This window comes from Peromyscus eremicus, chromosome 23, assembly GCF_949786415.1.
Source record: "Peromyscus eremicus chromosome 23, PerEre_H2_v1, whole genome shotgun sequence".
In the NCBI taxonomy this organism is placed as follows: domain Eukaryota; kingdom Metazoa; phylum Chordata; class Mammalia; order Rodentia; family Cricetidae; genus Peromyscus; species Peromyscus eremicus.
Genome location: NC_081438.1, coordinates 27393280 through 27419732, shown reverse-complemented (window position 1 = coordinate 27419732; position 26453 = coordinate 27393280). Strand labels below are relative to the sequence as shown.

The 26453-nt window shown below is 45.7% G+C and overlaps 2 protein-coding genes across 3 annotated transcripts in view; one reads left to right on the top strand and one right to left on the bottom strand.

The window, feature by feature from the left end:
* Nucleotides 1-1015: 1015 nt before the first annotated feature.
* Nucleotides 1016-7753, bottom strand: Gpc2 (glypican 2). Of its 2 annotated transcripts, none has more exons than XM_059249829.1 (10): nucleotides 7224-7753; nucleotides 6391-6549; nucleotides 5752-6074; nucleotides 4907-4987; nucleotides 4059-4221; nucleotides 3692-3810; nucleotides 3392-3538; nucleotides 3163-3302; nucleotides 2903-3072; nucleotides 1016-1940 (listed from the first exon to the last, which is right to left on the bottom strand). In XM_059249829.1, the coding sequence occupies exons 1-10, from the start codon at nucleotides 7387-7389 to the stop codon at nucleotides 1681-1683; spliced, it is 1728 nt and encodes a 575-aa protein (XP_059105812.1). In that variant the 5' UTR covers nucleotides 7390-7753; the 3' UTR covers nucleotides 1016-1680. The 2 variants fall into 2 exon arrangements, with proteins under 2 accessions (XP_059105812.1, XP_059105811.1); XM_059249828.1 differs by having other exon boundaries at nucleotides 3680-3810; nucleotides 7224-7750.
* Nucleotides 7754-8070: 317 nt separating this feature from the next.
* Stag3 (STAG3 cohesin complex component) overlaps nucleotides 8071-26453 on the top strand; it is a 29827-nt gene continuing 11444 nt past the window's right edge. The window contains exons 1-18 of the mRNA XM_059249827.1: nucleotides 8071-8201; nucleotides 9170-9343; nucleotides 10953-11055; nucleotides 11368-11487; nucleotides 14650-14746; nucleotides 15874-15950; nucleotides 16244-16448; nucleotides 16851-17002; nucleotides 22512-22585; nucleotides 23401-23524; nucleotides 24045-24143; nucleotides 24351-24430; nucleotides 24788-24895; nucleotides 25215-25329; nucleotides 25471-25576; nucleotides 25772-25875; nucleotides 26143-26235; nucleotides 26352-26441. Of these exons, the coding sequence (XP_059105810.1) occupies nucleotides 9180-9343; nucleotides 10953-11055; nucleotides 11368-11487; nucleotides 14650-14746; nucleotides 15874-15950; nucleotides 16244-16448; nucleotides 16851-17002; nucleotides 22512-22585; nucleotides 23401-23524; nucleotides 24045-24143; nucleotides 24351-24430; nucleotides 24788-24895; nucleotides 25215-25329; nucleotides 25471-25576; nucleotides 25772-25875; nucleotides 26143-26235; nucleotides 26352-26441 (1911 nt within the window). The 5' untranslated portion in view covers nucleotides 8071-8201; nucleotides 9170-9179. The remainder of the gene's footprint in view (nucleotides 8202-9169; nucleotides 9344-10952; nucleotides 11056-11367; nucleotides 11488-14649; nucleotides 14747-15873; nucleotides 15951-16243; nucleotides 16449-16850; nucleotides 17003-22511; nucleotides 22586-23400; nucleotides 23525-24044; nucleotides 24144-24350; nucleotides 24431-24787; nucleotides 24896-25214; nucleotides 25330-25470; nucleotides 25577-25771; nucleotides 25876-26142; nucleotides 26236-26351; nucleotides 26442-26453) is intronic.

The window sequence follows — 26453 nt, the reverse complement described above, 5'->3', positions numbered from 1 at the left end:
TCGGGCTGCCTCAGCCACCGCCCGGCTCCTCGGATCAACTTTCCCTACAAACTTTTCTCAGCACTCAGACTCCTCCCTCTCCCCTCCCTTTGTCCCGCCAGTCCAAGTAGCTGCTTACTTGCTTGCTTGGGCATTGATCCGTTCTCTCTGGGTCTCTCCCCTCCCTGCCCCTTTACCAGTCCACTGGGGAAAAGATAACCTAGCCTGCCTTTGAAAGATGCCACTTCTACACTCCTTCCAAGTAGGAATCAATTACATCTTTTTTTTTTTTTTTTTGGCTTTCCACAAAACAAAAGATTTATTCAGGTGAAAGGAGAGAGAGGAGAGAGAGAGGAGAGAGAGAGAGAGAGAGAGAGAGAGAGAGAGAGAGAGAGAAGAGGAGAGGAGAGAAGAGGAGGGGAGAGGGAAAAGGGGAAGAGAGGAGACAGACAGACAGACAGACAGACAGACATGATAGCCAAAGTTTGCCAAGAATTGCTCCCCTTACCCCCTAAGGCAAGGGTAGAGGTGTGTTAATGTAAACAGGCCTGGTGTTCACATTTTACAGGTACTTCGTCATGTGATTCCTGTTTGATTACCACAATTCTCTTTTAATAGATTAAGACAGTCAGACCTCAGGCTTGGGAAATCTGGGGTTATTCCTTAGTTAGGGCTGCTTGCTCCTAGGGAACACACTCCAAGAGGCAGGAAGCAGCTGGAAACTGAGCCAGTTACAGATGCCCAAGAGGGAAGTTAAGAAGTATGGAAACAGACTGAAAGACAAACACTTGCTACATATGCCTAAGGACCCTGCCCCCGTGTGAAGAAGCTGGGCATGGCCACAAATGCATCTGCCTGTGACTCCAGTGATATGGGGGGACAAGAGTATCGCTGGAGCTTCCTGCCAGCCTAGCTCCAGGTTCGGTGAGAATGCTGTCTCGAGGGATTAGACGGGGCGATACAGCAGGACAGATGTACTCCTCTGGCCTCTGGTGTATACATGCACACCACACACATACACACAGAAAGCCACACGGATGGTCCAATAAATTATTATTTATTTACCAATAAACAGACTTGAACACTGAAATATGAAATGGAAGCTTTGAAGGATGTGGATGGCAAAGGTCACAAGATGAGCCTCCCCCCTCCCTCCACTTAAACAGATGCTTTAAAGAGCCAATAGAACCCAGGTCCATGTCCCCTACCCCGTCCTGTCCCACCGTCAGTACCTAGCTTTGTTTTTGTGTGAGCTGGTCTCCAACTTTCAATCTTCTTGCCTCAGCCTCCCAAATAATGGGTTTACAGGCATGCGACATCACTCCCAGCTAGGTTAATGTGTCCATTTTCAATACCAGGTATCCCCCTCCCCACTTCCAAGTTCCTTCAACCCGTTCCCCAACATCCCACCCCCTGCCTTTTGCATCAATGAGCCCCAAACCTTAAAAGAGCTGAACCATACACCCTTCCTAAATAAATATCCCCAGTTCCCAAATGAAAAAATAAATATTATGAACACCCATCTACCCACCCCCCAAGCCCATCCATGGGAAACTCCTGGATCTGGGGCCCCAGCCATTCACCCACAAAGTCCCTTTCTACCCTCTCTATAGCCCCCTTCCACTCTCCTTCATGCTCAGCTGAGGGAGGTGGAGAGGAAAGGGCCATTAACCCTTCTGATGCTAGGGCACCCCTCCCTGGTTATCGAAATCCAAGCAGGGTCAGGGCGGAGGGGAAGAGGATGATGGTGACTGGAACATGGAGACCAACAGATGATCCCAGATTCCTGCTTCGGCCCTGGTTATATCTGGCACTGCCGCTTCCTCCTTTGACCCCAAGACCGTCCCTTCGAGGAGGGCGAGGTGGCCTTGGAGGCCTGGCTGGGGGGACCACAGGCGCCGCCCCAGCCTTCCAGTCATCTGCATACTGCTGTCCCCCTCCGGAGCCACTGGCGTCTTCATCTGTGCAGACGCAGAGGACAGAGGTAGACGGCAGAAAGAGAGAGAAAAAGAGGGGGGAATGGTGCAAATGGACGGGAAATGGAGATAAAACACAAAGCACATGTTTTTATATACAGGCATGCACGAAAATGTCAAAACGAGACCCATTATTTTGCATAATTAATATACCAAAAAAAAAAAAAAAAAAGATAAAGAGAGACCAAAAAAGGATACACACGTAAGAGTGATGGACAGGAATGCCAGGGCAGGGAACGCACCGTCAGAAATCAGACACCAGACATGGAGATGGGAGAAGGTAATGAGAGAGGGGAAAAGCCAGGGACAGAAAAAAGACAGAAATGGGTAGAGATAGGGAGAAAGACAGACAAGAAGCCATAGAACACAAAAGCAGAGAAACGGGGGATGAGGGAGGAAGGAGTAGGGAGAGTGATCAAGACAAAGAATAAAATGTGAGTGTTTGTTTCTTTCCGGCTAATCTGGAGGTGGGGGCGGGGCAGCCCAGTGGTCCCACGGCTAGCTTCCCTGTCCCCAGGACTGCTCTTTACACTAAGTTTCTCTGCAGGAATGTTTGCGTCTTCCACCGCAATCAAGGATGGAGACCTTTCAGACAGGCACTTAAGAAAGGCTTAAGTGAACAGGAATGAATGAGGCTAGTTAATGGGGGCGGGGCTAGTGGGGCAGGGAGTGGGACTCAGAGGGAGATGGGCGGGAGTGGAGGGCGGGAGTGCTGGGTGGTGTCAGGGGCAACGGGAAGTTACGAGCAGGTACTCCAGGGGGCAGTGAGCCGGCAGAGAGGCAGTGGGCTGAGCTCCACAGCAGGGAGCTGGCTCGCAGCGGGGATGAAGCTGGAGGGCAGTGGGCGGGACGTGAGAAGCAATGGGCGGGCCCCTAGGGGAGACTCGCTGGAGACGGCCAGCCGACCCGGGGCAAGGGGCGGTGCGGGATGGGGTTCTGGGCCTCACCAGCATCATGCATGTCAAGGTCCTGACCCAGCGCAGCCGCCTTCATCCGAGCCGTAGCTGCTCGGAGATGTAGCCTCCGCCGCCGCGTCGGGACATCGGGACCCGAGGTTTCCAACTCGGGGTTGCGGATCTGCTCGTTCAAGGAGCCCACGACCACAGGCGACAGGTACCTGAGGACACAACACCCCGAAAGGCTCCCGCTGCCTGCCTTCCCTCCTTCCGCAGCAGCCCGGCTCCCGCCGCTACCGCCAGAGCCTCACCGGCCTCTCCCAACCCCAGTCCAGCAGGGTGCCGCCTCGTGTGAGAGGTCCGCCGCCATGCGCGAGTCCCCGCACACCGTCACGGGCAATCCAGCCCAGAAGCCCCGCACTCGGCCAAGTCTCTCGCGGAGCTCCCCTACCTGTGCGACAGAAGACAAAGCTGCAGCGCATCTTTGAGCGGAGCGCCTGCCACGCCACGCCCACCCGCACCCGCAGCTCCTCTACACACCAGGCGGTGCAGATTAGTGCCCGCTGCCGTCGTGGGTCGTTCTTCCTCGGCCGCCGCCCTCCACGGCCGGCTTGCCTCTTCTCGGGGCGCTGGTGCTCGACGGTTACGAGATTGCACGGGGTGCGGGGTCCCGCATTCCTGAAACACCTGTGCACAGGAAAGGACCCCAACGCAGTCACTCTGAAGCAAACCACACCGTGTCCCCATCTAGTCTCCCCCAGATGCTCTATTGTTTCTGACATCCACACTGTGAGCCACACCTGACCTCCACCCCTTCCCTCTCTCTACCTTGGCTGACACCTTTACACTGTTTTCCTGCAGGTGCATCAACCCTTCTGAGATCTTCACCCCAATGGACTCTGCAGCCAGCTCAAAGGAAAAAGGTCCCTGGAGTTTCTCAGCCAACAGCAGGAGACCATCTTGAGGGCAGGGGGGAAAGAGAAAGTATGTGCGCTGACCTAGGATATTCCCACCAATCTCACTAGGGCCTTAAAAGGAACGAGCAATTTGCTTGCTCGGAGGTGGTGTGTGTGATCACATGAGAAAAGCCCACCTCCCTAGTATTCTTCCCCCGCCCCCCCGTATGGTTTTAGGCCACTCTCTCACACAATGACCCCCAACCTTACTCAGGGCCCTCCTCCCCTCCGGCTTTCTTGAGCCCCCTCACCCAGATATCCGCCCCATTCCGGCTCCAGTCCCCTGCTGCTGAGGCAGCCATGGGCCACATTGAGGCAGAAGCCCCGGCAGGGCATAAGCGAGGGGACTCCCCGACAAAGTGGGCAGCCGATCAGACGCATCAGGGCCTGCCTGCAGCCTTCCAACACGGGCACCTGGGGAGGGGTAGAGAATGGGTCTGGGCATCCATGAATACCTAGGCTGCTCTTAGTAAACCTGGTGCCGGGCATAGAGGTCAGAGATCCTGACCCACCTCCCCAGGCTATCTGTTGGAAGCTGGATGTGAGCAACTGTGGCTGGTGACCCCATGTGACCTCCCCCCATGACAGCACCAGGCTGCTACGGGGGCCTGGGCTGAGAAGGGGAGTACCCAGAGGCAAGGTTGCTGATTGTACTTCATGAGAAATGTTTGACTAGAGTGTTACTGGGGAGGAGGTGGTAAGGAAGGGTTCAGGGCCAAGAGTGAGCCCAAGACGGCTGAGGAGAGAGGAGGGGCCAGGAGGTGAGGTTGGGGACAGGACCAGTGACGTACGGAGGCCTTCAGCAACAGGGAGGAGAGAGGGGGGCACTGAGGGGTTCACTATAATCTCGAACTGCTATGGAAATAAACAAGCCCTCCGAGACTGGCAGAAGGCACGTGAGTCACCAGAGGGGAGCATCAGAAGTCACAGGAGATCGTGTCCCAGACCCGGTGGAGGCCTGACTCTGGCCCTCCTTCCTGATGTGCCCTGGAACACCAGAGCCCAGGAGCAGGTAAGGAGAGACAGCTCCAGGCCCCTCCCGCCAGCTGGCGCCTGTCTCCTCACCCCTAGGCTCTGTCTGTACTCAGGTCACTCTAACCTTAAGCGCTTCACTGACCACATTTCTTCCAGTCTCCAGACCCTGGACCAAGGCCCGGGCCGCTACCAGGGCCCGGGTTATCTGGAAGAAAGAAGGTAAGGAAAAAATAAACAAACACAAAAATTATTGTGACTTAGTCAAGACTGGAGCTGAAGGACAGTAGGAAATTGGGTTTGTGGGGTTAACTTGGGTGGGTACACTGTTGGGTGACATAAAAGGGAGGTTCAATAGCTCCGAAGGAATTATGGTCTAGAAGGATTGGGTGTTTGGAAAGAGCTGGTAGGATTGTGTTGAACAAGGTTTAGAGATAGATTGTGAATCAGAACACTGAACTTAAACGTTAGAAGGCTTGAGGTATGAAGTCCAGCATTACTACTTATTGGCTATGGGACTTGATTGGGAGCCCCATTTTTCTCCTTTACAAAGTAAGGATGCTCTTACTTACCTCAAACAATTATGGTGACAATTCAATGTGATACTGTAAGTGAAAAATGATTCCCAACTATGGAGTGCCCAGTTCATGTTTAGTTGAACCACAGGACGTCACTGTGTGAGGACTAGAGAGGTGTTGGCAGAAAAGTAGCTGGGGGTGGAAGGCCAAGTGTGTATATAAAAGTAGGGCTAAGAAGGAGGGTGGGCGTGGAGTTAAAAGGAGACCAAGGAACACTGTCCAGCCATAGGTGACCAAGCTTGAGATGGGGATCACCGAGTCAGAGAAAGGCTGAGCTGCAGGGCATGAGGTGACATGGGCACAAAATGGGGAGACTGTCTGGGAGATGGCGATTCATAAATTAGAGGTCACTAGGTGAGAGGATGCTGAAGCTCGGGTCGTGGGACCCCCTCACCTGGAGGCGGAGGCGGCGGGGTGAGTCCCCGAAAGGCTGCAGAGAGCCATCAACAGTAGAGGTGAGTCGAGTGAGGCAGAGCAGGAAGTCAGGAGGGAAGCTGTACTGTGGGTGCAGCAGAGGGAAGGCTCTCTCCAGGAGCTGTGCCCAGAAATCCGCCAAGGTGTCCTCCAACCCCTCGCCAGACTTCTCATAGTAGTCCCGCAGGCCAGAGAACAGACTATTGAAGATGATGGCGTGCTGGGAATACAGGCGACCATAGGAATGCGAGAAGAGCTGGGCCAAAGAATGCTGGGATATGGACAGCATCTCCCGAAAAAACTCTAACACGGGTGGCCGGATGGGAAGAGGGAATAGAGAGAGGGAGAGCAGAGGAAGGGCAGAGACAGGAGAGAGAACGAGGAGGAGAAGAAGAGGCAAAAGAATTAGAAAACCGAGCAAGTCGGAGAGCTGGCAGGCTAGGGACTGGAGAGAGTATGGAGTGGGAATTGGAGACAGGCAGGGCCGGGCAGTTGTGGGGAGTTCTGGGGTGTTTGGTGGGCAGGCCTTAGCCTGCAGGAGGTGGGGACAGGAAGCTGGGTGGGAATCGTCAGCATAAAGAGGTCTGAAGCACATCTGGGGACCCCCAAAGGTCCTCACCATTAAACTTTCTATGCCGGGCAGCCAGTGTGTGAATCAGGAAGGAGCCACTGTCCTCCACCAGGCCACGGAAGGTGACCTCAGCATCCCTGATCAACTTCTGCTCTGTCTCACTGGAACAGCAGGTGTACTCCTGGGGACAGATCTGAAGGTGCTCACCTGGGCAGAGGGGACAGTGGATGACAGCAAGAAGGGACATTATGAATTTCCTTCCATCTCCCACCTGTCTCTGGGGGTGATCATTCTCTTCCACCTGCCCGGTCGCTTTTCCCTTTGTCTGCCCCTTCAGCCCTACCTGAACCCTCCTTTATTGTCTGTCCCTCACCCATGCCAAATTCACCCCTATTTGTCATGGGATCGTCTATTTGACAGCTGCTTTGAGGGCCAAATTAGTGACCAGAGTGTCTTCAGGTGACCCTCCCCAACACGGCACACCCCACGCCTCCGAGGATTTATGGGACAGCTATGGGATGAAGAATGGGGATTGTAGGGGTGGTGCTACTTGGTGAGCAAGAAAGTATTATCATAAAAGAAGCTCACAGAAATTGCAAGGGAATTCCTGGCTGCTAAGAAAGACACTAACGGGTGGGCTAATTACAGAGAGGGGAATTCCTTGGGCGGGGATTGAGCGAGCGCTATTATGTGAGCAGCAGGATTATTGTGATCCTGGTAAGGAGGTTACAGGAGGAGGAGGAGAAGAAGAAGAAAGATGCCTAGGAGAGGAAACAATTATCAGAATGGTCACTGGAAGGAAAAAGTCATTGTGAGATGGGGAGGACCCGTCCCCGCCCCCTCCCACCCCGGACTCTTTCGGTCTTCCTCTTTCTTCTCACCTGAGATGAGGGAGGGGGGGATTAGGTTTAAGCTATATCCCCGGGCTCCCAGCACCTGCCGAGTCTCTGCACAACTCCGGACGACCTTTGCCTCACTCCCAGGTCCCGGACCAGGACCGGGACACAGAGGGAGCATCAAAAGCAGGAGAGGACGCAGCGCGGACATCGCTGCTCTCCTCCCTGGGACGGGGCAAAGTGGGTCCTGAGGAGAAAAGAGGACTCCACGGAACTCTAGAATTCCTTTCTCGGCCGCGGGACGTCTCGAAGAAAAGAGAAAGAGCGTGCCCCCCGAAACTGAACAGCCCCAGCACGAGAGCTAGACCAGGCGGCATCTGCGGAGACAATGGGAGCCAGGGAGCGGGACAGGGGGCGGGGCCCGAAGCGGGGGCTCGCCAATGATAAGAGGAGACCGGCCTCGGGGGCGGGGCCAGGGTAGAAATGAAGCCAATGTGGAAGGGGAACTCGGCAGGGGGCGGAGCGCGGCCGCACGGCGGAGGTTGGCGAGGTAGGGGGAGGTGGCTTTGAGAGGGGGCGTGGCTCTCTTGCTCGAAAGGCGGGGCTTGCGTGAAACTGAGCCTATTGCAATTGAGAAGCCGGGCCGGAGGCAGTCGCTGAACGCCCAGCCAATGGAGGGGGAGAACATAAGAGGAAAGGGGGCGTGGCCAGGGTGGAGCGACCCGCACGCGCTCGAGCCCACGTGACTGGGATGCATGCCTCATGCCTGGTGGCTGCTCGAAGCGAGCCTGCTGTGTGCCTGGAGCGTGTCTTGCACGAGCTCGCGCTCTCCCAAGTCTCGCGACACTTCCCAGCCGCGCGAAGCCCAGTTGGATTTCGCGCCTGCGCACGGCGAATCTCGTGCCTTCCCGCGTTTTTTCTGGGCTTTACCCGCCCGCCATCGCAGGAGGGAAAGCCGCCCGTGGCGGGGCGTCTCTGTCAGAGGTGGGATGTCCACTGAGACCTGAAGGAACCCCGGAGGAGGTGACCTTTCCTCAACTGTGTTCGTCTCGAGGTCACTCTTCCGAGTTCAAACAGTGAGGTGGCCCCGAGCAGGCCGCGTTCCCACCCGCCCGCCCTGCCCCTCCGCCCTCCGTTCCTCTGTGGTGGCCGCTATGGAAGCCGAGAATCCCATCCTCTGACCCGGAGAGACGGGTAGTCTCCCAAACGGGGGACCGCCCTCAGCTCGAATAAGCTTCCTGGGGTTGGCCGTAGACCGCCGTCTGGAGATAGGGAAGCCGGACTGCCCTGACTCTTGGGAGTGTTTGTGGCCTGATTCGAAGGGCCCCCTCTACCTCCACATCATTCCTAGTCTCCCGTTCCCTGTGTAACCCGGAAATGGTTTCCAGAAATGCAACTCTGAGGTGCTCTGCTGGGCTTGGTTTTGGAGGCCAAGCTTCATTCTCTTAGACCAGCCAGTGTGCCCTCACCCCCCATCCCCACCCCCACCCCACCCCCATCCCCACCTCACCCCACCTCCGCTCCTATGAAAGGGATTCATGCCTGAAGCTGCTCTGGTGTGTAAATCCTCTAGCCTATTTCATTCATTCATTCATTCATTCATTTATTTATTTTATTTGCCTATACTGGAGATTGGACCCAGAGTCTTGGACGTGTTGGACAAGCCTTCTACCACTCAACTGTAATCCCCAGGCCTCTTTTCTCCTGTTTATTTTGAGATAAGGTCTCACTAAATTGCCCAGGGTGGTCTGGAATGGGTTCCATAACCCAGGCTGGCTTGGAATTTGGTGACCTTCCTGCCTCAGCCTGCCGGGTAGCTGGGATTACCGGCCCTGTTTGCCAAACCCTGAGGAAGTCGTGACCTTAATACCTCACCGTGGTTAGGTTGCCTCTTTGTATTGTTTTGACCATATCCTAGGTGAGAAAGGTGATGGTCATGGCAGGGATGGAGTAGTTGTGGTAGAAACACACTTTCCTCTTTTCTCCTACAGCTGGATTAACATGCCTGCTCTGTCGTCACCCTCCTCTCAGCTTCATGGCTCCTCCTCAGACAGTGTGCTCTCCCCACGTCAAAAGTCTGTGAGAAGTGCACAGATGGCCTTGTCTCCTTGTTCCTCCACCAGCCTATCCTGTGATGACAGGAACTCACAGGATACTGCAGAGTGGTGAGTGCAGTCGGTGAGGGAGAGGTTGTTGCCTTTGGGGGACCCTCCTGTATCCCCAGCAGCTTTCCCCTCTGATGCTTTCTATAGTATGTGTGGGGCTGTATGAAAACAGCACAAACATTGTACTGCAAGCTGAATGTGGTGGGACACACCTGTAATCCCAGAACTTGGGCTGTGGAGGCAGGAGGATCAAGAGGTTAAGGACAGCTGCATAGTGAGTTCAAGCTAGCCTGGACTGCATGAGACTCTGCTTTGAAACAATATATAAAAATGAACCAACCAACCAACCAACCAACCAAACAAACAAACAAAAAACACGGAAGGCAGGGAACGGGAAAAGGGAAGAGAGGAAGGGAGGAAATGCTGTACTGCTTCAGACTGGAGGCTCCTCCCAGCTCTGCTGACTGGTTCTTAGCTGTCTTACATCTTATAAACATCAAGACTAGCACATCTTAATTGTAAGTTCAAAGGGCCAGCCTGGGCTACCCTGAAAATAAGAATAGAGTACATGTCTAGTTTTGAATTCATCTTGCTACCTAAACCTGTCTTGAACATGTAACAGTGCTTAGCACATGATAGTCGCTAAGTGGAATGAGGGACTGAGACACTGTATAAATAAAGAGTACTTAATTTGTTGCTTGAGAATTTGTAGGTATTTTTTAGTGTCCTATAGTTCTGTTTGATATTTTTAAAACAGATCCATGATCCTTATAGCTTTATGTGTTCATTCTGTGAAGATTATAATAGCATATCATGTTTTTGTAATCTTTCCAGGAAAAAAAATAATCGCACATACCGTTATCTTTATCCCATTTGTTTTAATTGGCCTTCTCTGAATCATTTCTGTTTCTGCCAGTGCTATTATTGAGGACTAGATTATGTCAGCACTATAAACTTGAATCACTAAGGTTATATTTCAAGGATGAACTAGGTACACACTCATCTACTTATGTATGAGTGATAAGTTTTTCCTCAGCCAGGTTGATTTTTCTGCACACAGAGTAGTAATCTGAATATGCCTGTGAATACAAATTGTCTCATTCACCTGTTTCAGTTCCTCATTCTTAAAAAAAAGATAAGTACAATTTATTTAGGTGTATATGTACATATTGGCATGCCACAAACATATACATGTAGGTCAGAGGGCAGCTTTCAGGAATCAGTTTTCTCTTTCCACCATGGGGTTCCAGGAGCTGAACTCTGGTCATCAGGCTTTGGTGGTAAGTGCTCTTACTCCCTGAGCCATCTCACCTGCTTTTAGTTACTCGTTTTTTCATCTCCACTGCTTTGAAGTGATTTTTCTTGCCCCTTATTTCTTAAAATTTGAACATTTTTCTCATGTAGATGTGGCACAGTTAGAGATAAATAGAAATTATAGATAACTCTTTTGTTGTTGTTGTTGTTTTGAGACAGGGATTCTCTGTGTAGCTTTGGTGCCTGTCCCGGATCTCACTCTATAGACCAGGCTGGCCTCGAACTCACAGAGATCTGCCTGGCTCTGCCTCCTGAGTGCTGGGATTAAAGGCATGCGTCACCACCGCCCGGCTATATTTAAATGTTTATGTGGAAGAAATGGGGTGATACAAGGGAAATCATACTCTCTTAATAGGGATAGTCCTTCTGTGTCAAGTAATGAAGACAGTGACTTTGAAGACAGCTCAAGACGCAATGTGAAGAAGAGAGCAGCGAAACGACCACCCAGAGCTGCCCCAGTGAGTCTGTTTTAATTAATTTAGAACCTAGTCGGGGAATCAGCAAAGAAATATCTGGAAGGGACTCAGGTGATGGAATGGAAGAAAAGAGAACATTAGGATGGAGAGGTGCTGGAATTCTTTACAAGGAAAAAAGGTTAGTAATAACAAACTTCACAACAATAAAAAAGTCAGTTACTTAAGTTCTGAAACAATAATGGAAGCATAGCTGTGTAATTGGCAGCTTAAGGCTACTTAAGATGATAATGATAAAATCAAATGTTAGCATCATTCTTACAGCTTTTGTATGCCTAATATTTCTACACTTAATAGGTGGCAAAACATCGGAAGAAGCGGTCCCGAATAGTACGTAGTGGGAATGGCAAGAATGAATCAGTGCTGCCATCCAATGATCTCTTTGATGCTGTGAAAGCTGCCAAATGTGACATGCAGGTAAAGAAGTGTCTCCCCTCTGCTCCTCTTCCTCTTAACATCAATAAGAAATGTTCCTTATTTTGCCAATATGTACTCCACAGAAATTTAACCAATTTGTATTTGTTATCATTATTGATATATTTAAATATATGTCTGCCATTTTTTGTGCTCCAACTGTATATTATCTTTTCTGTCTTCTCTCCTTTTACATGCTTCATTTTGGATGTTTTCCAAAGGACCTTAATATATTTAAGTACAACTGTCTCCTCCAATATAAATACTGTCATACTGTTTGTCTATTTCCCTTCCGCAACAAATCAGATCTTATTTTATATAGTGTTTGTTTATATTTGCCTACATTTTTTCAAGTTTTTGTTTGTTATTCCTTCTTGAATCTCAAATATTCTGTAAAGAATCATTCTCTTTTATCTCCAGATTATCCTTTAAGAGGGTTTTATTAATAAAGCATTATATATTTTGCTTGTATAAAAATGTACTTGTTTATTAAAAACTTTTTACTAGATAGAGAATCTTATAAATTATTTTTTAAGACAGAGTATGACTGTGTAGGCCTAGCTAGACTGGAATTATGTATATTAGGCTGGCTTGGAACTTGCAGAGCTATACTTGCCTCTTGCCTCACGAGTGCTGCGATTAAATGTGTATTCTACTCCACCCCAGAAACACCTTTTAAGGGTCCCATTCTAGCCCAGGTTGGCTTGTAATTGACTCTATATCCCATCCTGGTCTCAGACACAGAGAAATCCTCCTGCCTTAGCCTCCCAAGTGCTGAGGTTACAGGCATGAGCCACTACCCTGGCTAGACTAGGTATCCTGAGATGATATATTTTTCCTTAGCATATTAAAAATACTATTCTTGTTGTTTTTTGCCTTTCCTGTTGCTACTGAAAATCAGATATCATTAATTTAACACTGATCAATACAGTATTTTAGGGCTGGTGGGATGGCTTAGTGGGTAAAGCACTTGCCACTTAAGCCTGGTAACTGAGTTCAGTTCCCAGAGCCATGTAAATGTGGAAGAGAACCAGCTCCTGAAAGCTGTCATCTGACCTCCACATTTGTGATGTGCTCACACCCATACACACATCATATACACACACAATGGTAAATAAAAACTTTAAATACAGAATTTTATAGTGGTGCTACATATCAGTGCTTCTAGTACAGTATCCACTAGCTATGTGTGATTGTTGAGCTTTTGAAATATAGTTTATACAACTAAGAATTTGATTTTTAAGTTTTATTTAATAATCCTATATGATTCAAGGCCAGTATATTTGCATAGTTTTTATTTGTAAATGTTTTAGTTTGCAAAATGTTAAATGTATGGTCTTTGTAAATGATTCATTTCTACTGTTTTGAAAATTTTCTTGGTTTTGTGTTCTGATGTCTTACAGGTTGTTTAAAGGTTAAGTTTCTTTTTTATTTGTTATGCTAGAGATCCACTAGCTTCCTGGATCTTAGAATTGATGTCGTTCAACAAGTATGGAAAATTCTTTTCAGATACTGCCCTTCTTTTTTTTTTTTTTTTTTTTGGTTTTTCGAGACAGGGTTTCTCTGTGTAGCTTTGCGCCTTTCCTGGAACTCACTCTGTAGCCCAGGCTGGCCTCGAACTCACAGAGATCCGCCTGGCTCTGCCTCCCGAGTGCTGGGATTAAAGGCGTGCGCCACCACCGCCCGGCTCTTTTTATTATATTATAGAATTCAATTAGATCTTAGAACTTTTCAGTCTCTTCTCTGATCCCTTTAATACTTCTTGGACTTCCATCTGTCAGCCTCTCTGAGTTGCATTTTGGACACTTTCATTGATTCAGCTCACCATTTGTTCTTCTGTGTAATTCATCCAGTGAAGTTACCTGTAATCCATCCAGAGAAGTTTGTGTTTTTGTTAGATTAAAAATTTTTTTTTTTATTTTATGTGTGCGCACCATGAGTATGTAATGCCCTGGAAATCCAGAGGAAGGCACCAGATCCTCTGGAACTGGAGTTAACAGGTGTTTGTGAGCCACTGTGTGCTGGGAACCAACCCTAGGCCCGCTGCAAGAGCAGCAAGTGCTCTTAACTGCCGAGCCATCTCTCCAGCCATGTGCAGTAAACTTTTACATTTTATTGTATTTCTCACAAATTTCTGCAAAGTTAACTCATTTTCAAATTTGACTGTATTTTTTCTATTTTTATATGTATATTTCTTTAATCATATTGAAACAACCATTTTATAATTGGTGATACCTTCAGTCTCATAAGTGGATGCTTATAATTCTGTTGTCTGTCTGTTTTATAATTATTTCTTTAAATGCCTTCTTTCCTCATATGTTTTACTGGGTTTCTACTATGATCTAGTCATTTTCTCCAAAACTCTCTGTGTTAGAACTCTTTGGGTCAGGATCAAAGATGTGCTTGTAAGAGAGGAACCAGTGTTTGTTTCTAACATGGGAACACTTCTGAATATTTTTGCTGTTGTTGTGTTGAGGCAGAGTATCACGTAGCCCAAACTTGACTTCAAACTCACCGTGAAGCTGTGGATGGCCTTGAATTCCTGATCCTTCTGCCTCCACCTCCCAAATAGAAATTAGAAATGTTCACTACCATACCAGCTGAGAATCAATTTTAATTAAGTTCTCTACCTGAGATTATTCTGGTCATACAGGTAGTAAGAATCTGGATGATAAGTCTGGTCCTAAGGGCTAAGTATGGTTATTTTTTTTTTTAAAGAGAGATTCACTTTTCCTCTCTAACTATGCTATAGAATATGTTCTCTTGCTCTTCCCAGTGGCCAAGTAGATTCATTTCCCATTTGAAAATGATTCTTCATTTTCAAAGAATACAGCTCTGTAGGATTCAGCCTTATATGGGAGCCTTTTCTTGGACGGCTCTTCTTGGAATGATTATCTTAGGCTCTGTTTCCTATGCTGTGCATTCCATATAGCTATTTTGTTTAGTGAAACTCTTCCACCAAAAGTCAGCTTCCTACTTCCAGAATTGCTGCTTTCTCATTTTTGACCTATGTGGGGTTCTATCTTCCATTCTAGTTCAGCAATATGTTTAAAAGAGGTTTGTAATTTTTAATAAGAAATTTGCATATTTCAGTTGGGAAGATCAAATAGGACAATCTGTTCTGTCATATTGTTGGAATTGAAATCATCCACACTTTTCTCCTAGTCTTTGGTGGATGAGTGGCTAGAAAACTACAAGCAAGATGAAAATGCGGGATTCTTGGAGCTCGTTAATTTTTTCATCCGATCCTGTGGATGTAAAAGTGAGGAAACTTGCCTACCTCTTCCTGATCCTTACCCTTCATGTTTAAAACTTTCCTTCTGCTTATGAGTACAGTTGAAATTGTCTAAGAAAAGAAGCTAAGATGAGAGCTAGCTTACTTAACTACACTTTTGATGTGTAAGTATTGGAAGTAATTTAGTAGGGAACTATGTTGATTTTGAATCACAACCTTTTGGTGGTAAAGAATCTTGCTTTGGCCATGATAATGATAGGCACAGATTTAAAACTGGACTATCATACCCTTGGAGGCTTTTTCATTTTATTTTTTTCTGAGATGGGGCTTCACTATGTATCCCAGACTGGCCTTGATCCTGAAGCAATCCTCCTGCCTCAATCAATCTTCTGAGTACTGGGATTACAGGTATGCACATGACATCAAGTGCTTTTAGTCTTTGTATATGAGGCAATCTATTACTTGTTTCTATTTATCAGCCATTTCACCTGTATTTTTCCTCAGCCTCTGGAGTGCTGGAATTGCAAGTGTGCACAAAACACTGAGTGACTTTTAGTCTTTATAGATGAGATAGCCTATTATTATTTCTTAGCCACTATGTTTTCTGTCTGATGCTGTGGAGTCCCTAAACTCCACATGCCAAGGCTTATTTTATTTTATTTTATTTTATTTTATTTTATTTTATTTTTTTATTTTTTTTTTTTTTTGGTTTTTCGAGACAGGGTTTCTCTGTGTAGCTTTGCGCCTTTCCTGGGACTCACTTGGTAGCCCAGGCTGGCCTCGAACTCACAGAGATCCGCCTGCCTCTGCCTCCCGAGTGCTGGGATTAAAGGCGTGCACCACCACCGCCCGGCAAGGCTTAGTTTATTGTGCCAGGGAGCATCAACTTGTTTTTATAAGATTTCATCATCTGCCCTAGTCTTTTTTTCTCTGTTTGTTTGGGGGAATTTTTTTAAACCATAGTTTTTCACTACATAATTCAATTACGTTTTTCAGAAGTTATTTCATAGCAGGTGTACAAATGAATGATGACAGGCTCATGAGTAGGGTGGATTCAAGTTGTCTGATTGCTCCCTAAGCTCTTCTCAATATTTCCTCAAATGTATCTGTGTCTTATTATTTTCTTTTTATGTCTTGTCTTCTTCAATTTCCAGGCACTGTAACTCCTGAGATGTTCAAGATGATGTCCAACTCAGAAATCATCCAGCACCTAACAGAACAGTTTAATGAGGTGAAGGAAGCCAATCAGGATCATCTTGCTCCTCTTAGTCTGAATTCAAAACACAAGGCTCATTGCCCCTTTATTTCTGATTCTAGGAAATAGCTTTTATAAGGAAGAGTTCTATCTTTTTTAAAATAAAAGGGACTTACAGAAATTAGCTGGCATGCCTTTGGGACTGGGTGATATTCCACAATGAAGTATATAGAGTTACATTTTCACTGTGCTTTGGGTTTTGACATTCAAATCCCTGGACTTTCATGGATCTAGTAATTTTCCTATTCTTTCCATAAACCCTTTTGTAGGACTCAGGGGACTATCCCCTAATGGCTCCAGGCCCATCCTGGAAGAAGTTTCAGGGAAGCTTCTGTGAGTTTGTGAAGACATTGGTCTATCAGTGCCAGTACAGCCTCCTCTATGATGGCTTTCCTATGGATGACCTTATTTCCCTGCTCGTTGGCCTCTCAGATTCCCAAGTCCGCGCCTTCCGTCATACTAGTACCCTGGCTGGTGAGCACTCACACAACTCAGTGGGCTCTCCTGAGATTAATGAGGTGGAGGAAGCTTTTATTCCATGTTCTGCGTTTTCTTCCCCACCTGCATCAATGTTAATCAGTACCTTGTTGCTTGTATCTTAGACCTACCTTCTGCTTCCCACTAGAGGATGTAGGAAAGGGGGAGACCACAGTAATGATTCCCAGTTTTTTTATCTTCTCAGAGCATACTCCTGACAATAGACTGGGGCATAAAAGAAGGCCAAAAGATGTTTCAGGAGAGAGCCATTTCAGGACAGGAAACCTTAGGACTGAAGGGTCACCCTGCTTTTTGTTTTCTTTATCCTTTGCCCTTTTGTTTTTGCACTCTTGCTCTTCTGACTTGAACAATGGCTTCCTTGTTTCCTCTGACTCAAAGCCATGAAGCTAATGACTTCTCTGGTAAGAGTTGCCCTCCAATTGAGTCTGCACAAAGACAACAATCAGCGTCAGTATGAGGCTGAACGAAACAAGGGGCCAGAGCGGAGAGCACCCGAGCGACTGGAGAGTCTGCTGGAGAAACTAAAAGAGGTGAGAAAGGTTGCTGGCCCCTTCCCCTCTCTTCCAGCTTTCGTCTTCTGCAGCCCAGACATTATCAGGCTCTATAACTTTTCTCAGTAAGCACAGGCCTCAAGGAGCCTTTCAGATAAAGAAAAATAGGGACTGGCAACAGTTTTCCCAAACTCATCCTATCAGAAGTCGTTGTGTATTTCTCTTGGTTTGGGACATAGACTCACAATGTTTAATTTGGAGAAACGTTAGAGTTTTCTGTATTTCCCTTTCATTCCATTTCCACTGGCCTCAGCAGTGTTTAGATGTTATACTGGCATGCCAAGTTAAGTTTGAACTTCATGTTAAATGTACAGTGCAGGTTATCATAGGGATGCTTAAAAACAACAAATGATAAGGGAGGCCAAGTTATTGGGAAATGGAAAGAGCATAAACCTTCCAGTCACCCCTAGATACAAATTTTATTCTGGTAGTTGTTATAGAGGGCCTTATGTAGCTTCTAAAACTTGAGTTTCCTTTTCTTTAAAAAGAGTCATAATTCTTGTGGGAGGAATTGGGAGAAGGGAAAGAATATGACCAAAATATATTGTACAAAAAATATAAAAAAATTAAAAATAATTAAAGAGGTAATTCTTTCTACCTTCTAATCAATTTAAATAAGATAATGATCGAATTGGCTAACCAGCCACACAGTAAGTTTGTTTTGTTTTCCTTTTGGTAGGCTTTTCATCACTCTGACAGATACCTGAGAGGAACAGTTCAAAGAGGGAAGGTTTTATCCTGGCTCATAGTTTCAGAGGTTTCAGTCAGTGTTCAGGTGGTTCCATGGCTTTGTGCCTGTGGTGAGGCTGACTATTAAAGCCTAGAGGTTATGATGGAGCAGGGCCACTCGCCTCATAGTAGAAGCAGTGAGGGGAGAGAAGGGTCTGGGGACAAGCTATTTCCTTCAAAGACATGACCCCAGTGACCTATATCATCCAGCTAAGTCTTATCTCCTCATAAGTCCATTTAGCTATGAACTCATCTGTGGATAAATCCATTGATGAAGTTAGAACCCTTAGGATTCAGTCACCTCTTAAAAGTTTATCAGCAGGTAGCTTATACACACACACACACACACACACACACACACACACACACACAAATCTTTTGAGGAGGCATTTTTAAACTATAATACCTTTGGCAGACATAAGCCTTGAGAAAATCTTTTAGACTGATTAAACTTCCAATAGCAGTGTTTGGGTCAAACACTGATATATCTGTCTTCTACTCCTTGTTAGTATCTGACTCTCCTCTACCTTGAGGTTGGTAGGACATACCATGTCTAACTGTATCTATTGATGATTTTCCCAGTCCTCATAAAAAACAATTGCTTCTCTGCTATGCCAAAAGAGAAGGAAATAATTATTACAGTGTGCATCTGTCTTTATTTCTCACTTGTTCTCTTTTGCTATGGCACTGTGAATTGAATCCAAGGCCTTAGATCTGCCAAGTAGGCACTGTCACTGAGCTGTATCAGCCTGAGAAGCAAAACTTTGTGTTACTCCATTCTCATGTGCTGTTTTTCATTGTCAGGATGATATAGATAATAATGTGTCATAGACCCACATTAGATCTGCAGGTGAGTTTTCTGTGGTTTCAGTTTCCCGTAGTCAACAAAGGATCAAAAATCTCCAAAGTAGCTGGCCATGGTAGCACATGCCTTTAATCCTAGCACTCAGGAGGCAGAGGCAGGAAGATCTCTGTGAGCTCCAAGCCAGCCAGGCTGAATAATGAGGCCTTGTCTCAAAAACAAAAAGAATCCCAAAGTACAGTATGACTATTTTGAGAGAAGGGGGGGGGGTGAGAGAAAGAGAGAGACCAAAGTTCACATAACATTATTCCAACATTGTTTCTCTGTGTAATTTACAAACTAGTTTCTCATAGGTGTACACACATATAGAAACACATAATACATTTTGAGCATCCTTAATCCAAAATGTAAATTCTAAAATGCTCTGCAAAACTTTTTAAGCACCAATATGACACTCAGAAGTTTTTTTCATTTTAGAGTGTATTTCAGATTTGGACTTGGAAATTGTGTTTCCAATGAGTAAAGTCTATATAAATATTCCAAAATCCAAAAACTAAAATCTGTAACACCAATTGTCCCGAGAATTTTATATAAAGATATATTCAACCTATGTGGATGGTTTTGAAACTGTAGTTTAAACATTGCTTGAAAGTTTTGGTATATATTCTCTGTGAAAAGGGAGAGCTGCACTAGTGTGAGTCTTTGTTTCTATTTTCTGGACTAAGTTGTCATTCTCCCACTTTAGTCTCCCTACCATACTGTTTTCTTCTGTTCATTTGTGAATGTGTATCAACCCTTTAGTCCACTTTTCTGTAATATATTTTACTTTATAGTATTTCCTTACTTCCTTGATTTCCCACTGAATGGGACAGTACCTAGATTTTAGCTCTGTTTTTTCAAAATTTCTCTCCAAACAAATGCATCTTGTCACCAGTGGTCTTTTCTCAGTTTCCCTTTTATAGACGTCTGTAAAATTTGGTACTGATTATCTTTTAAATGTGAAAAACTTAAGATGTTATAGAACGTGATTATAATGAATACCATATATACAGTGCATTCCATAAACAATATTTCATTAGCTTATCTGTTTTGATAGCTTATAGTAAGTTATGGACATAGTAGTTCTTCATCCCTAAAGGTTTAAGTATACCCTCTTAAAAGTAACATGTCTTTGTTACTCAATACCATTTTTTTCCCATCCCCAAAAGTCCTTTCTAATTAATCCAGGACTTAAGTAAGGATATTTGATGATGGTGTTTCTGGAGCCTCTTTTAATATTCTCTTCCTTGGGATAGGGTCTTGTTTATGTAGGCTAGGCTGGCCTCAAAGTCCTGCCTCCCTGTGCTAGAATTAGAGGTATGCACTAACACCTGACTTCCTCTTTTAATCTTACAGAGTGTCTGCTTCCTCAGATTTCCCCCAATATATTGACATATTGAAGAAATGGGATTAGTTGATTCAAAGATGTTTTCTCCTTATAATTCTACTTACCCAGTATGTAGTTCATTTAGTCAAGGGTTTCTCAGCCATGGCATTATTGACGCTGGGAAACTGTCCTGGCTGTGTATGTTGTTAGCACTGTTCTTGCCTCTGTCTACTAGATTCCAGTAATGCCCAGCCTGACAACCAAAACTTTAAAAAATATTGATTTAAAAAGTCTTATTTTTTGAGAATTTTATATAGTGCATTTTGATCATATTCACCCCTCCCAAACTCCTCCACCCCACTACTCTATCCATTCAACTTTGTCCTCTTTTTTCTTTTTCATCCATTAAGTCCTGTTTGTGCTTCCAATATAATCTTGGGTGTGCGGCCTCCATCGGAGTACAATTTGCTTACCAGGGGCAACACTCTCAAAGGAAACTGACTCTCCCTTTACCACTAGCTATCAGTTTCTAGTAGCTTCTAGGCTAGGGGTGGGACTTCATGTAAATCTTCTTTTTCCATGCTGGGATTTGGCCTCCCTTGAGCTTGTAAGGGGCTTGTGCATGCTATCAGAATCACTGTGAATTCATATGCAGCCCTGCTGTGTCCACAGGATATTGTTTCCTTGTATTCATCTACCACTTCTGGCTCTTCTGCAGTGATACCTGAACCCTGGGAGGAGGGGATTCAGACATTGCCAGATATCCTCTGGGTGCTGTGTTGGGTGTTGGGTTCACACTGGTCCTTGGAAAAAAGAAACAGAGGCACTCTAGGATGAATTTTATAGCCTTTTGCAGCTGCAGGGGAGTCAGCCTCTGGTGAACTGACTTCTTGTAGCTTTGGAATTTTTTTTTTTTTTTTTTTTGGCTTTTCGAGACAGGGTTTCTCTGTGTAGCTTTGCGCCTTACCTGGAACTCACTTGGTAGCCCAGGCTGGCCTCGAACTCACAGAGATCCGCCTGGCTCTGCCTCCCGAGTGCTGGGATTAAAGGCGTGCGCCACCACCGCCCGGCCGGAATTTTTTTTTTTATTGTTACTCAGTTACACCTTTTAGCAAGTCAATTTCATATAACAAAACCTCTTATCTAAGCTCCCCAAAGAGACAAATGCCAGAGCAAATTTCCAGCTGCAGGACATCTCAATTTGCTGAGTCCTTCCACAACCAAGTTTTGCATAGGCTTTGAACCTTTAGGGAGCGAGCGCTCAGATAAGATTTTCAGACTTCAAACAGAAGGTACCAGACACAGAAGGTAGCAGTCACAAAAGGCAGATAAAAGCCAGGCTCTAACACTCAGGAATCAAACCAGCTGTAGAACTTTGCAGGAATTCTTGCCACAGCCACATCTGGGAAACAGAATTGTCCAATTGAAAATTATTGATCCAATCTCTTTCATCTCTTTTTATTGGTTATACTTTTATCAAAATGCACTTATTAAAAATTCATTTTGAGGGGCTGGAGAGATGGCTCAGTGGTTAAGAGCACCGTCTGCTCTTCCAGAGGTCCTGAGTTCAATTCCCAGCAACCACATGGTGGCTCACAACCACTTGTAATGAGATCTGGTGCCTTCTTCTGGCCTGCAGGGACTCATGCAGGCAGAATACTTTATACATAATAAATAAATAAATAAATAAATAAATAAATAAATAAATAAATAAATAAATCTTTAAAAAAAATTCATTTTGAGGCTGGTCAGATCACTCAGTGGGTAAAAACACTTGTTTGCAAGCCTAAGTTCATACCTAACACCCACACAGTGGAAAGAGAACTGACTTCTGAAACTGACTTCTACATATATATGTATATACATATACATATATATACATATATATATGCTTCCTCCTCAAATGAATACATTCAATACATTTTTTAAAAATTTCATTTCCCCAATTAGTAGTCAAAAACAAAACTGTCAGGTATGAATAGAATAACCCCAATCAGAAGGGACTTTTTTTTTTTTTTTTAAAGATTTGTTATTTATGAAGAGGATGTCAGGTCCTCTGGAGCTGAAGTCACAGGTAGTTTTGAGCCATGTGATATGGGTGCTGGGAACTGACCTTGGGTGCTCTGGAAAAGCAGTATGGGGGGCTGGAGTGATGGCTCAGTGGTTAAGAGCACTCACTGACTGCTCTTCTGGAGGACCAGGGTTCAATTCCCAGCACCCACATGGCAGCTAAAACCTGTCTATAACTCTGAGATCTGAAACCCTCACACATCTAGACATGCAGACAAAACAGTAATGCACATAAAATAAAGATAAATTATTTTTTAAAAAAAGGAGAAGTAGTTTGTGCTCTTAACCGCTGAACCATCTCTCCAGTCCTCAGGGACATTATTTTCTATCAAATACAAAGCAACCTTGAGGTATTAGACTACACTGCTTCTTCTGTAATTAGAAGGGAATATAGGATGCCTAAGCATTCACAATATGTCCTTCAGTAAACAGGAAGTGGGTAGATGTTAGATTTTTCTATATCTGTGATGTTATGTTGTTGAGGTACAAGAGGGATAGACTGACCTTGTTCCTTTATCCAGTTCCAAGAGAATCAAGAGGAGATAGAGGGGATGATGAATGCCATCTTCAGAGGTGTTTTTGTCCATCGGTACAGGTGAGTCAGTTATGGGCTCTTACTGAAGCTACTGTCCTTTGTGATAGCATGGGAAATGACAAGGTCCTTTCCAACGCTAAGTTATTTAGTTAGTTCCAGGACTATTTCAGCTGGAGTGAAAACTGACAGATACAATGAATTTGTTAAGGTCTGGTTTATTCCACCCTGCAAAGGCTCTTGTGAGTTCTTCTGGGAAGGAAAGTCAGAGATCAAGATATTACTGAGTATTTTCCTTCTCTTTACCTTGCCCAAGTCCTGGCCCTGCTTCTGTCTTTGTAGAGTTGGAGACTTAAGCGCACAATGGCAGAGACCTGACAGATGGCTTTCCTGAGGCATGTCTGGCTCAGCAAGCCTTTTTCTAGCCTAGCCTGTGGTTTCACTGTGCTAAGGGTAGGGGAGTTTCATAATATTTGAAGAACTGATAGAATTAAATTTTTACCTGTTTTAGAATTGGAGTATTTATAGTAGTGTCTCACTTTTGTCTATATTTCAACTTCTGGTTCTCCAGAACTTTAATCATTTCTTGAAATGGAATTGAAAAATGGTACATTTTAGTCAACACTTAAGTGAACTTTCAGAATTGGCTTTTAAAGGAATATGGGGATGTAGTTGTACAAGGTTAAATTATCTTTTATGCTGGTTGTAGAAGGAAGCATTTAATTTCATGTATTTCATGTGTTTAGGTTGGAATGTGGAAATGAAAGGCTTAGTACTTGGTGTTTTTTCACAAACATAACTTCATTGAGAGTGCTATGTGGTAGGCCAAAAAGTAACTTTTGAGAGAAGATAATATGTGAATTTGTCTCTCTGTCTAGGGACATCCTTCCTGAGATTCGTGCTATCTGCATTGAGGAGATTGGGTGTTGGATGCAAAGCTATAGCACCTCCTTTCTTAATGACAGCTACTTAAAATACATTGGCTGGACCCTGCATGATAAGGTCAGGTTAAATCAACCTCCTTCTCCCTGTTACCTGCTTCTTCTAACCTGTCCTGAACACTTCAGCTTTTCTTGGTCTGCCACTCAAACATTGATATAGTGAGATCGTTTCACAGTGATCTCCCCATCAAGGCATTGAACCTTGAGATTACTGCAGTGCTGAGGAAGGTAGGACAAAGCAGAAATGAGAAAGGCATTCAGGAGTCAGGATACCTTTGAAACCTTAGATGTCATGGAGAAAGAGGGTGTTCCCTATGAAACAGCAAATTGGTGATGGTAACACAAGTGCCAGAGTGCTAGCCAAAGGGATTCTTTTCATCATAATCGTCTAGTGCTCATAGGAGCCTTTTGCGTTTTCAGTGAGAAATCAGCTCTTTACTGTTTCTTACATCCTGAGAGTCCTTGGTGTAGAGATCACCCATGTCCAGAATGAATGAAGAACAGTGAGGAGCAAGCACATGGAGGCTGTGTTGGGATTATTGGTCAGTCATGTTTCCCTTCTCCTGTCCCCTCCTCAACAGCACAAGGACGTCCGCCTAAAGTGTGTGAAGGCTCTGGAAGGGCTGTATAGCAACCAGGAGCTGAGCACACGCATGGAACTCTTTACCAGCCGCTTCAAGGTAAGATGAGGACAACATTCCCAGGGTTGGCTCATTGTTATGGTTCCCATTTCCCCACCTCAGGTCTTTCCACCTAGCCTCTCTGGCAGACTGATAGCTATTCTGGATATAGTTCCTGCTCCCTCTGTGTTAGGAGCTTCAGATTTCAAGAGACTGTGATGTTTTGGAATGGGTGCAGTGAGAGATTGGATAATGTTCTTTGCACAGGACCGGATGGTTTCCATGGTCATGGACAGAGAGTGTGAAGTGGCAGTGGAGGCCATCAAGTTGCTGACCCTTATCCTGAAGTGAGTTGTGGGAAGTGGGAAGGCAGCCTCACAGACTTGCCTTTGTACCCTCAAAAAAACCCCTCCAGAGTTCTGTTCCCCACCTGTCACAATTGACCTTCCTTGTGCAGATTGGAAGACAGAGGGCATTCCTGAGTTGTAGGATGGAAGGGTACTTCCCTATCTTTAACTCCCCCACTCTTCACTTAAACATTTTCTGTGAGTCATGTCCATGTAGGTGTTGCCTTGTTTTGGTCTACTCCTGGCTATATGAGAGGACTATGATACACACACACACACACACACACATACACACACACACACACACACACACACACACACACACACACACACACCCTTTCTCCTTTTCTTTTGCAGGAACATGGAGGGCGTGCTGACCAGTGCAGACTGTGAGAAAATCTACTCCATTGTGTACATTTCTAATCGTGCCATGGCCTCTTCTGCAGGGGAGTTTGTGTACTGGAAGTGAGTGGTGTGTGTTTGTCATACTATCCTCTGTCTGTCTGTCTGTCTGTCTGTCTCTCTTTCTCTCTCTCTCTCTCTCTCTCTCTCTCTCTCTCTCTCTCTCTCACACACACACACACACACACACACACACACACACACACACACACACTCTTTCTCTCTCTCACCTCTCTGCTCTACCTAGGGACTTAGCAAAATTCTTGAAGTCTCTCTTGTCCCTTTCCTTCCTCAATCTTGTGGGATTTCTGTGGCTCTCCACTTATTCATTTGTCCTCACTTCCTCCCATGCTATGCTCTTTCTATGTATCCATCCTACCAGGATCTTCTATCCTGAGTGTGAGGCAAAATCAGTGGGTAGCAGTGAGCGACGCCGGAGTCCACAAGCCCAGAGGACTTTCATCTGCCTTTTACTGTCCTTCTTTATGGAGAGTGAGGTAATGTAGGGAGGGGATGTAATGCCTATAGTAGAGGACAAGAGGGGCAGTGGGTAGGAGGGTCCTGCTTACCAACAGCCACTTGCTGGAGTAGTTTGATGTGGCATCAGTGGATAACTTACTGGGAACCTTCTTTCACAGCATCACAACCATGCTGCTTACTTGGTAGACAGCTTGTGGGACTGTGCAGCATCTTACCTGAAAGACTGGGAGAGTCTGATAAGCCTGCTACTGCAGAAGGACCAGAGTGCGTGCTGCATGGTAGCTGGGGTTGAGTATTTTGAACCTTCTAGTGTGAAACTGAGAGGTTTGGGGTTTTATTTTGTTTTGTTTTGTTTTTTGCCTGACTTGGAAAAAGCAGCAGAGGTGTCCTGGGGGAGGGAATGTAGAGATGAAGGATGGCAAATCTGTGGTTTTACTTTTGATCCTCTTTCTATCCCAGACCTGGGTGATATGCAGGAGAGAATGCTGATAGAAATCCTTGTGTCCAGTGCCCGGCAAGCTGCCGAGGGTCACCCACCAGTGGGGCGCATCACAGGGAAGAAGGTGGGCCTGAGTGGTGGGTTGTAATTGGTCAGTAGTATTGGAACCAGATGGCTATTGGCCGTCTTCACCTCTACATTCTGTGTTAGGGCCCCAGCCTTCCTCTTTTCCTTCTAAGACTCCCATCTCCATATTAAAGACATCTGAAGGATATGCTGAGTTTTTCCTCCTCATTCGGAGAAGTTCATGGAGCAGAAGTGTGTGCAGATACACCTACCTTCTGTACCCAGTGTTTCTTCACAGTTTCCCACCCCTAATGACTAATCTTAGGGTCTGACTGCCAAAGAACGCAAGCTTCAAGCTTATGACAAGGTGAAGCTGGCTGAGCACCTCATCCCTGTCTTGCCCCAGCTCCTAGCCAAGGTAAGAGCATCTTGTATAGCCTAAGGTATAAGTGGTTGAGGGACCAACCCCAAGGCAGCATGAGGGAAGGATTTGCCTCTTGTCTCTTAATTAACAAGACACTCTTTCCACTACAGTTCTCAGCAGATGCAGAGAATGTTGCTCCCCTGCTCCGGCTGCTCAGTTACTTTGACCTCAGCATTTACTGCACTCAGCGCTTGGAAAAGGTGAGGAGGCAG